The following is an 11,875-nucleotide window of genomic DNA, read 5'->3' as shown; positions in this document are numbered from 1 at the left end:
TTCTTTCTTTGCGTGAACATTTGGGCGGTGTTATGCAAATCTTGCAAAGGAAAACTTGAAATGGCATCATATGACCCCTTTAAATACAGATTAAGTGTTATGTCTGCATTTATATAAAGTTCCAGCAATATGTTCAAACATCTATATCAGACTTTTAAGCCACACATTTATTCAAAACAAGATGATATGGAAAACTTTAAAGGGGTCATATGATGCTTTTTTAAAGATCATTATTTTGTGTATTTGGTGTAACAGAATATGCTGACATGCTTTAATGTTCAAAAAACACATTATTTTTCAAATACTGTACATTATTGTAGGTCCTCTATGCCCCGCCTCTCTCAAAAGCTTTGTTTTCTACAAAGTCCCGCCTTCCGACAAGCACAGTCTGCTCTGATTTGCCAGCTGACCCAGTGCATTGTGATTGGCCGAACACCGCAAGCACGCGTCGGAAATGTAACGCCCCTTACCATAATCGCGAGCTTCATCTTTCAAAATAAATGTAAAGACAGAGCCCGAAAGGGGAACAGAGTCGCGTGACAGACACAGTGATGAAGCTGGTATGTGTTTGTGATGTGACCCCCTCTCTCTCTCTCTCGCGCTCTCTCTCTCTTTCGCTCTCTCTCTCGCGCTCTCTCTCTCTCTCTCTTTCGCTCTCTCTCTCTCTCGCTCGCGCTCTCTCTCTCTCTTTCGCTCTCTCTCTCTCTCTCGCTCTCTCTCGCGCTCTCTTTCTCTCTTGCACTCTCTCTCGCGCTCTCTCTCTCTTTCGCTCTCTCTCTCTCTCGCGTTCTCTCTCTCTCTCTCTCTCGCGCTCTCTCTCTCTCCCACACACGCGCACACACACACACGATGCGCAAAACTCCGCATTTGAACAGTCAATAGCAAATACTTAAACTAATAACAAAACAGTAGCTGATTCAGAAGCGCCAGATTGTCATAGCAAAGTCAGAATTACCTCCTCTCCTAGGTTCACGAAACGGTCGTCCATAAAATGCATTGCTGTTCTGTTGTAAGTGATCTTAAAGATTCCTAAATGCATCTACTTTCGGAAGGCCAAATAAAGTGCTTCTGCTTTCGCCTAGAAACACACAGCGTCTCCCTGACATGCTGCTTCAACACTAACTGCGGTTACTGAAACCACGCCTTCTTTCTTTGCGTGCACATTTGGGCGCATTATGCTAATATTTCCACATAGTGAGGTAGATATGTGGGGGCGTGTTAGAACGAGCCGTTTTAGGTAGGCGTGGCAGAGTCTTAACTTTGATAAAGAATATCTCTTTGGTTTTGAGACTTTAGTCTTTGCAACTTCAGGGATCTTATCTATGCACAATCAGCTTGTAACACTCCAAAGAGAAAGGAAAACTTGAAATCACATCATATGACCCCTTTAAATTCCCAGAACCTTTACTCAAACATTCTAGAAGTATTATTATACTGTTATTCAACCACGATTTCATGAAATCATATGACACGCAGCTTCTATTATCTTAAATGGGAAAAGACTAATGTCAACTCTTTGTCAAGATTTCACCAATGTTTTCACAACTCAAATAACATTAAAAAGACTATTTCTGTATTGTACAAAAGGCAAAATGTTATGTTAAAAAAAGGTGATGTCTTCATAGTGCCATTTTATAAATTCAACTCTGTCTATTTGTATTTGACAGAGCGAGAAATCCAGAGGAAGAGACATTTGAAAACGTCTTTCCCCTGGTTTCACAGAACAGGCTTAAGCCTAGTCCTAGACTAAAATGTAAGTCTGAGCTGTTTCAAATGAAAGAAACTTGCACTGACTGATCTTAAATAATATCAGTGCCTTTGTTTTGTCTCAAGATGCACACCAGTAATGTTTTTTTTCTAAGGCACGTTTATAAAAATTACTTAAATGTCTTAATTGAACTATGGCCTAATCCTGGCTTAGTCTAAGCCCCGTCTATGAAACCAGGCCTTTGTGTTTTTGGCCTCATGATCGTGTGAATCCTCACACAGCATCTTTTGTTGGTTTAGCTGATGTCATCATGGTGCAAGGAGGGAAGTTTCTTTCTCAGCAGCGTTTCTTTCCTCAGAGGCAGAAATAAACACCCTTCTGCTACGCAGTAAGTATTACATTTGTCACAATTTCATTTATATAATCACTGAAAAACTGAAACAATCATTTGAAATGTAATGCTTTGAGATACTAAATGTTATGATGTAATATTAATAATAATGTTATTATATTGCACACTAGTGTTATTTTAGTATCATTGAGATGCTAGTATTGTTTTACTTAATATGTTGAATTAGTTATTATTTTTAGTTACAGTTTTCATTTTTAATTCATGTTTTGGTAATTGTGTCTTTATTTCAGTTTTAGTTATTTAGTACCATTTCAATATGTTAATAATTGTTGTCTTGGCAACTAGATGGAATAAAAAAATATATATACAAAAAAAAAAACTTCAGCTGATTTTATTTCAGTTTATTTCTTATCAGTTTTAGTTTTAGCTAACTACAATAATGTTGTGGCACACATATCCTGACTGGGATGAAGCTCATGAAGAAATGCTATTTTCACCAGAAAATTCTTTATATAAAAATGCATTACATTATTATTATCATTATTTATTTATAATTATTAGGACAATTTTTACATTTATTCTGATGCAAAAAATAGATAAATAAAATCCCTCAAAAACTTTTCCCCATTTAAAACTAGTATAAATCATGCATAATAAAACTAACAAATGTATCATCATAGCCTACTAAAACAATATTCACTTTAAAGTAATTTTTGTGGATAATATGTTTGTCATGAAAATGTTGCAATGCAAAAACCCTAATGGTCCTAATATGTTTATGTATGTATTTATTTATCTTATTTTCTGGATGAATTGTGGTTGTCTTGACAACTGTGATTCACCAACAGAAGCTTGCCATTTTTAGAAAGTGCTCATTTACAGGAAAATGGAAATAAGGCATTAATATGTCAGACTAAGACAACAATTTTAATCTTCTTAATTGTTGTATTATTATTCTTTTTTCTTTCAGACCTGCAGCATGATGTTGGTGCCAGTGGTTTTATTCTTCGGTCTGCTCTCTCTGAACCCAGCAGCTACTGAAGGTACTGTATGTTACATTCACGCAGCAGGAGTTTGAGCTGGTTTTGTGTTGGTTACAGTATTTTATTTGGTCTTGCAGTGGGTCTCGGTGGTAAAGTGCTTCTGTTCCCGTACGAGACTGATTTCAGCTACGTTCAGCTCACACCTAAGAAGCCACTGGGCCTTACAGCGTTCACGCTCTGCATGCGCGTCGCGACGGAGCTCCAGGGCGAGCGTCAGATCATTCTGTTCGCCTACCGGACGCCCGACTTCGACGAGCTCAACGTGTGGAGAGAGAAAAACGGCCGCGTGTCCTTCTACCTCAGTGGCGACGGAGCGTTTTTCCACCTGCCGGTGTGCCAGTTTATGACTGTTAATGAATTGATATTATATAGTAACAAATATATCAATAAAAACAAATATAAGTATCAAGCAGGATAACAGGCTATTTTTGCACAGGTAAAATAACTGGAAGCCAATGGCAAGCCTCACACATTCAAATTACAAGTACTTATTGGGGGATTTTGTACTTGTACATTTAGGGTTTTCTGATTTCAGGTTTAGCCTATAACTATAAACAGCATAAAACATATGAGAAAACAGCATAAGCATAATGTATGATATACAACCAAATCCTCACACTGCGTCAGAAATGTGAATAAACACTCAGAATGCAGTAACAAATTAATCTAGGTTTCTATATGATTAATCCGTAACTAAAATACTGTGACTTTATTTTACAATTGGGGAAAAAAAAATTTGTCTGTACATTTTTAATTATGAGAACTTTTATAATGTCAGTATTTAATATGCAGGACACAAAGGAGCAAAACTAATAACAGCCTTTGTTCATTGAAAGTCACATCATGAAGTTTAAAAACAGCTGACTGACTCTGAGGCATCACTGAGATTGGCTTTATTTTGTATGTCTGTCGCCAGAGTTTAAATAATGATATGCTGGAACATGATTGATGAGATGTCACCAAGATGTGATTTCCATTCATGACACATTAGCTACAGAATTGGCTGAATTTAAATTTCACATTTTGACAGTCGTTCCAATGCCATTTATTAACCATGTCATATTAACATCTTAGCCTTTACTCTGAGTTTTCAAGATTTTGTCAGCATTTTTGTTCAATGAAGTTAAACAGGCCTGTGAATATGAGAAGCTTTTTGCTGCACACTAGATGGCGTCATAGAGATGTACTTTAAGAAAAAGTTCTCAAGACTGATCTCAAGGATTTATGTCTTGCCTTCAAAACGCTAATGTAAGTTATACTGAGCACTTTTTTTCTAAATGAACTAAAAAAAAAAGCTGTCCAGTGACAGCGCCACGTTAATCTGTGCTATTGGCTTTATTTTTAATGTAAACTGAATATATGTAAGACTTCCGTTGACATACGCATCGCTTTTTTCCGGCCAAAATATATTTTAAATAAATGCTAAATATATGTTGTAAACAGTGAAGCTGAATGAAATATATTTTTGGAAATTTAAAATATATTTAGTTTCAACCTTCATATGCCAATTATTTTTTTCAGGGACAATATAAATATATATATTTAGGGACAAGAAAATACATATCCAATCTTACATAACCTACATTTAGGCTTTATTCATGATTTATTATTATTCAAATGTGTTATATGTTCACATAGACAACAAATAAAGTTTTTCTTTAAATGGGACATATGTTAACATATTTTGTTGGATTGAAATATATGGAGGGCAAAATATATTTTTAAATGCATTTTAAAAAGGCCAAAAATGTACTGGTAGGAAATATATTTCTATAAAATATTTTGAAACATATTGTGGAAAATATATTTTTGGTCTTTTTTGTATATTTTGATTAAAAATATATTTGATTTTTGCCATAGGAATCGGATATCTCTTCCACATTGCAAAATAAGGTGGATATCGTGGCACAAGTTAAATCACTGGGGAATACTATACACATTTTAAATAAAAATATTCATATCAATGAGAAAAAATGTATGTTACCTGCCATGTAAAAAATACCATTACATGCAAAATGTCATTACTTTTTCTCACGTGCAACTCACAGTTAGCTGTATGCATGAAACTGAGCACAGATGAAGAGGGTTTTCACACTGACACATCTTACCCCACTGAAGATGGCAGCTGATTCTCTGTGATGCTGCGGGGTGTTTCTGGAAAGCTGTGAGGAGAGAGGATTCACACATGTGACATCACAACACTCTAGAGAGTGGAAGTACCTACTCATCTTCATGTCATCTTCACAGGATGTGTCATTGACTTGATTCTGTGGAATACTGCTGAATGTCCAGAGTGCTCTTTATAATAATGGGACTTGGGATGTAGAAAAACATATGAAGCCATACTTCTCAATTTTAATGTGAAACCAAGTTAGCAAGCAGTTTTATTTCTGTAATGTAATGTGTTTCAGAAAGACACACACACACACAAAAATTAATAAAAATGGCATATTTAAAAACCAAAAATTCTAAATATTAATAAAAACTATTATCTCAATGATACTAAAATAACACAGCTTTACAGACAATAATTCAGCTCAATTTAATTCAGTGTTTATTTAATTCAGTTCAATAAGTGTCAATATATTGCAAAATTTATAAATGATGAAATCTATTCAACTGTAAAGCAGCTCTACAGAAGTCAATAGTGTCATTATTCAGTTCAGATCAATGTTAATTCAATTCTGTTCAATAACTGTATCCATGTTGCAATGTTCATCAATTATAAGATAGCAAAAGAATATAAACTGAAATATTTAATTTTCTTACCTGGATATCATGTGACCATCAACCAACATCAGAGAACCTGAACTTCAGAATGTGTTGTTAAATTATTGAAATTAAAATAACTTAAAATATCAGGAATTACATTAAAAAGGGGTTTGACTGACAAAAGTTTGCTTTAAAGTAGTAAAGATGAAAAATTGTGTGTAAATAAAATCATAATTCATAATAAAATATGACAAAGCTAATGAATATTCAGTTTTTCATTATTTAAATTTAAAAAGCATGTCAGAATTTAATTTTGTAACCAAGAAATATACAGTATGTATACTATTGAATATGCATTATGTAGTAAACGTGTGTTCTGAGGATGAGAGAGACAGACAGCAAGTGGGAGTGGGGGTTATTCTGGGCATGTTTCTGCGTGTATGTGCTGGTAAAAAGTTTTCCACATGACGGATGAGAGGCGGCGCGGGGCAGGCCGCTGGGGCAGACAGCAGGAGCGTGTGGGGGGGGACAGCAGGACAACATTCTGGACCCCTTCAAGCAACTCCAAATAGATTTCAAGGCAAAAGATATTTGCATAAGTAAGACAGAGCTAAAAGCCATGGTGGAGTGGAAATTACAACTTATTAGAACATCTGTCTGTTTGTGTGTATGTGTGTGTGTGTGTGTGTGTGTGTGTGTGTGTCCTGAAAACCCCCATCACACAAGAGCCGGACCGGAGTTTAATAATAAAATGTAATTTGTTCACATTAGCTGCCATGAACTAAGAATGAGTAATATGATTTTACACCATTTTTTATCTGTTAAAGTTGCTTAATAAAAATATTATTGTTCATGGAAGTTGACAAGTGCATTACCTAATGTAATGTAATACAACTTTTGATTTTACAAAAGTATTTAAAAAATGCTGAAATTATCTAGGAGTAATAAATGCAGTAAAATGGTTAATTGTCAGTTGATGTTGATTTGTGGCAAATAAAAATGCATGACAGTATGACATATGCTACTGTTCAAAAGTTGAGGTTAGTCAAGTTTTTTTAAATATATATTTTTTAAATTAAATAAGTATTTTTTTTGCTCACCAAGGCTGCATTTATCTAATTAAAAATACAGTAAAAAACATTAATATTGTGAAATATTATTACACTTTAAAATAACTTTTTTCTACTTGAATATATGTTAAAATGTAATTTATTTCTGTGATCAAAGCTGAATTTTCAGCATCATTACTCCAGTCTTCAGTGTCACATGATCTTCAGAAATCATTCTAATATGCTGATTTGCTGCTCAAGAAACATTTCTGATTATTATCAATGTTGAAAACAGTTGTGCTGCTTCATATTTTGCTGGAAACAGTGACACATTTTTTTGATAAATAAAAAATTCAAAACAACATCATTTATTTTAAATTGAAATATTTTGTAATATTGTAATATTGTAAATTGTTCAACACTGAAAACAGATATGCTTCTTAATATTTTTGCATACCGTACATAAGATTTAAGATTTCCAGGTCTGAATGTCATAGTTTTAAAGTTTACTGATATTTTCAGGTTTGCCATGACTGTGAGACACTTGAAAATTAAACAAACCATAGTAAAAAAAAAAAAGTTTGGTTTGAATGCCAATTATGATTTATTTCATAATGCTGACATAAAAATGTCCTTTCAATATATTCATATTCAAAGAAGTGTACATTTTATAATATGATTGTATAAAACTAAAAACATATAATACAATTTAAAAATATATTAATTTTATAAATATAAATAAATAAATGTAAATAATGTAATAAATAAATGTAAAAAATGTAAATGTAAATAAAAATGTAAAAAGTAGAAAATATATCGTTAAATAAAAATGAGTCACAGGCAGTGGCGTAACTTTGCTTTGAAAAGTGGTGGGGTTGATCTTTTTTTCCCTTTAATACATACCTTCCGCAATATATTTTTCAATTACTTTCAAAAAGTGGTAGGGACAATATCGACCCTGGCAAAAAGTGGTGGGGACATGTCCCACCCGTCCCACCCGCAAATTACGCCTATGGTCACAGGGAGGATAAAGTGGACAAAAAAGCATCATTAAAGTAGTTCATTTAACTTCTGCACCTTTGTAAGGCACTCCTCGCTCTTGTAATTCTCACATCTCATCTGCACTTGTTCATATTCAGACCTACTGAATTGCAATGAGTTACAAACCAAACAAGAACCAGCTGTGTCTGATATCAATGAAGTCCAGCCTGATGTGTCTGAAGGTTCAAATATGCACATGTATTTTTGAGGAAATGACGCAATCCAGATTCGATCTTACATTGTCTGCTTAATTACCACGACTCGACATATCAGAGCAGAAGTGCTAAAGAGAGTCAGAGGAACTTCACAGCAATCAGCGTTTGCAGATGTCTGATGTCGTGCTTCACAGTACATGCATTAATTGCAACAGAGGAACCAAGTATGTTTAAAAAAAGACATTTCTCTCTCTCTCTCTGCAGTACGATGTTGCTTCCCTCTGGGCAAAATGAAAAATTCACCACTGGGCCCCATTAGAGTCAAACTGGATCAGGACAAAAGGAGCAGCACTAACACACACACACACAACGCAAATGTAGCATTTAAAACTGTACGATGTCCGTTTGAGCACTGCGCATCACGCCCCTCGCTCACTAGAACTCTCTTCCCATCTCTCCTCACAGCTTTAGTGTTTCAGAGGCGTGTGAAGACTCACATATGACCTGCTGGACACAAGAGTCACGACCAGCATGCGAAAGCTACGTCAAAACTACTGAAAAAGTAGCTACTAACATAAAGTAGTTCAATATATTTAAGGACTACAAGATGGAGGCAATATCTGTTAAAAACTATGAAATTATATAATTAATTTTTGCAATCAGAGCATCATATAAACAAGGAGATTAGAGTCAAAGTATTAAACAGATACATTTAAACTCAATTCAACTAATAAAAATAGAAAACACTGGATTTTGAATAATCAAATCAAAAATCATTATTATCTATACTGAAATATTTTATACTATTTATGTTTTTAATTTATAAAGTATAAACATTTCCAAGATTTTCTAGGATTTACAGGACTGAATGTCAGAGTTTGAAAAATGTACTGATATTTCCAGGTTTTCCATGACAAACCAAAGCAAAAAATGTTTGGTTAGGATGGCAAATATTTACTGATGCTGAGAGAAATCTGTCCCGTCAATATTTTAATATTCAAAGAAGTGTACATTTAATAATAATGTGTTTGCTAGTAGGCCTGTGGCTGCAAGCAAGAGCTGCCAAACTCCATCAGACTCTCAGAGAGAGCGAGAGAGAGAGACAATAGATTGAGTGAGAGAGAACGAGAGAGAGAGAGAGAGAGATGTGGAGGAGGAGATTTCTCTCTTTACACTAGATGGCCACCAACACTAGACAGATGCAGCACAGCAGCTGGATGTTTGAGACACAAACTACCTTCATATTTACATCTGAGTCACTGTCTACCTGAAAAAATGAGAGTCATTAATAGATCTAGCACTGAATCATTTACCAACTACTTTAATCTGAATTACTGACGATTTGGACTCAATTCACACTGGTTATGCCCCTCCTGTCTCTTAACTACCACTTTTCAATTTACCGTCATTTAGACAGTAATTTCTGCACCAATGTTTTCCTATAATACTCTGTTTTCTTCGTTATGACTCCTGAATTTTTAACTATGAGACGTACATTTACTAATACAAAGCTAAATATTATTCTGACTCTAATGACTAATTCTAAATTAAACTAATCTAATTCTACAAACTCAAGTTTCCTAACTGTAATTCTAACTCCAATTAGTCCATTTGCTGTTAGCTATTTTGATGAAAAAAGTATTCTGAAAGTAGTTTTTTTTTAGTAAAGCATCATCAAAGGAGGCAAAACTATGCTTTATGCTTATTAACCTGCTAGTTTTAAACAGCATGGTTTTTTTTGTGTTTTTTTTGGACTGTAACAAACTTGATTCTGGTTCTAATTTAGAGTTTTACACTGGTTCTAATTTTAATTCTATGATTTTTTTCAGATACTGATAATGTAATGTTCTTATGTAATGTTCTTATCTAATGTTGTCTAAATCTTCTTCTACTAATAAAAATAAAACAATTAAATAAAATTTTTTTAAATAAAATACAATAAAATATCAAATAAAAGAATACACTACAATAAATTAGTAATGATAAAATAAAATAAAATAAAATAAAAAGGAAATCAAATTCTTACATAAAAACAAAAAGTAACATAACAGTAGTGAAAGAAAACACAATAAAATAATAAAATAAAATGCTAAACGGTACAAGAAAATTATTATTATTATTAATGAAAAAAATAATAATACAAATACAATTAAAAAAAGAATAATACAAATAATAAAAATAATTTTAAAATAATTTTAAAAAGTAATATAAATAATAAAATACAATACTATAAAATAATGAAATACAATACAATAATGAATAAAAAAATAAAAAAATAAAAAAATTTAAATTAAAGCTTGAAATAATTGAATATGGAACCAGACTGGAATGCAGCCCAACAAACACAGGGCAACAGTCGTGTGCCTTAGTATTCTGATTGTAATTTGGATTCTGCTTCTGGTTCTAAGTCTAATTCTAGTTTTAATTCTAATTCTAATGGTCTCTTAATCTTCCTCTCCTTGTTCTTTTATTCTGTCCTCACAGCTGTCACACTAACTCAGCGTCTACATTATCTCTGCTGATTCCTCCCTGTCTCTCTCTCTCCTTTCCTCTTTGTGACAATCAGAGTTGTTCAGAGTGACAGGTTGATATCAGAGTCCTAATCGCTGTCCGTGCCACCAGCCCAGGACCAGTCGACCCAGCCCTCGGGTGCCAGAACCCATCACTGTACCAAACACACACACACACAGGCCCCTGCGGTGCCGAGCCACATCACTGTCCCCGTATCCTGCAGCCACCGGGGCCGAGACAGGAACACGAGCCCGTATACTAGGTACACACACACACACACCGGCACACGCACATACGAGTGTCATAAACCATCACGACTCACAGAAATACAGACACGTATACATTTCAGGGCAGTGCCAGTTAGGGAGGGTCCCACGGTGCCACGCCACATCACTGTCTACATCTACACTGCCATCCAGGGGTCAGACAGGAGGATACTGCGTCCACAAACACACACACACACACAAAGTCTTTGGCTGCTTTAGATAAGGACAGTCTCTTTGGATCAACACAAAGGAGGAGATCTGACTCTTAAAAACAAAAACAAAAACGTCTTGCAGCCTGATGCCATTTGAGAAGCATTTGAAATATACATTAAAATCAGTTCATGCATCCAATGGGAATTGAACCCAAGACCTTGGTGTCACTAGTGACATGTTCTATTGTCGGAGCGACAGGAATGCTTATTTTTTTTAGGCCAAAATCAAAATAAAAGAAAGTAAGTTTGCTCTAAGAAAACTCTGCTTAAAGAAAATTAATATTTAAATTCTAATAATTTAATTTAAACTCCCGCATGCTCTTTAAAACATTTTCCTCCCTCCTTTGTCCTCCTCCTCCCCCTCCTTCATCAACTCTAACAGCTGACGACTTTGCCATGTTCTTCATTAATAAAATTAAAACCATCAGTGCACAATTTTCCACACCACAATTTGTCAAGCACATCTTACCAGCAAACATACACTCGTTCACATCCTTCTCTTTATTCTCTGAGGCAGAAGTCTCCAAACTAATCCTTTCTAATCATCCTACTACATCCCTTCCATCTTTATTTGACCCTCTAACTCTAGCACTCTCTATTCTAATTCTATTCTTTATAAAAATAAAAAAAATTAAAAAATTGTTTAAAAACTTGCCCCTTTTAGACTTGCACTCTATTTATTTACTAACTGCTTGTTTTCTTAAAAAAAACTAACACTTCCTTCTCTAATCTTTTTGCATTCTATTTGATTTCTTTTTATTTATTATACAATTAACAAAAGCAAAAAAGGCCTCTAACACTAGCTTGCTCTATTCTTTTTCTATTC

General features: G+C 34.2%; 1 protein-coding gene across 1 annotated transcript; it reads left to right on the top strand.

Annotated features, from left to right (window-relative positions):
- The first annotated feature begins 2,029 nt into the window (after positions 1–2,029).
- LOC107718173 (pentraxin fusion protein-like) lies at positions 2,030–5,232 on the top strand. The gene is made up of 4 exons (XM_016525156.1): positions 2,030–2,096; positions 3,031–3,103; positions 3,181–3,434; positions 5,152–5,232. Exons 2-4 carry the CDS (start codon positions 3,040–3,042, stop codon positions 5,230–5,232), a joined length of 399 nt encoding a protein of 132 aa, XP_016380642.1. The 5' UTR covers positions 2,030–2,096; positions 3,031–3,039.
- The last annotated feature ends 6,643 nt before the right edge of the window (positions 5,233–11,875 follow it).

The sequence above is a fragment of the Sinocyclocheilus rhinocerous genome, unplaced genomic scaffold (assembly GCF_001515625.1).
Source record: "Sinocyclocheilus rhinocerous isolate Xijiao unplaced genomic scaffold, SAMN03320098_v1.1 scaffold1694, whole genome shotgun sequence".
In the NCBI taxonomy this organism is placed as follows: domain Eukaryota; kingdom Metazoa; phylum Chordata; class Actinopteri; order Cypriniformes; family Cyprinidae; genus Sinocyclocheilus; species Sinocyclocheilus rhinocerous.
The sequence above is the reverse complement of the archived record's forward strand: the minus strand, read 5'-3'. Positions and strand labels throughout refer to the sequence as shown.

What these genes read in the sequence shown, in the direction of transcription:
- LOC107718173 (XM_016525156.1), top strand. Translation starts at nt 3,040, where the DNA reads ATGATGTTGGTGCCAGTGGTTTTATTCTTCGGTCTGCTCTCTCTGAAC. An exon ending in GAACCCAGCAGCTACTGAAG is followed by an intron (nt 3,104 to 3,180) that starts GTACTGTATGTT and finishes TTGGTCTTGCAG; the next exon opens with TGGGTCTCGGTGGTAAAGTG. An exon ending in GAGCGTTTTTCCACCTGCCG is followed by an intron (nt 3,435 to 5,151) that starts GTGTGCCAGTTT and finishes TGCAACTCACAG; the next exon opens with TTAGCTGTATGCATGAAACT.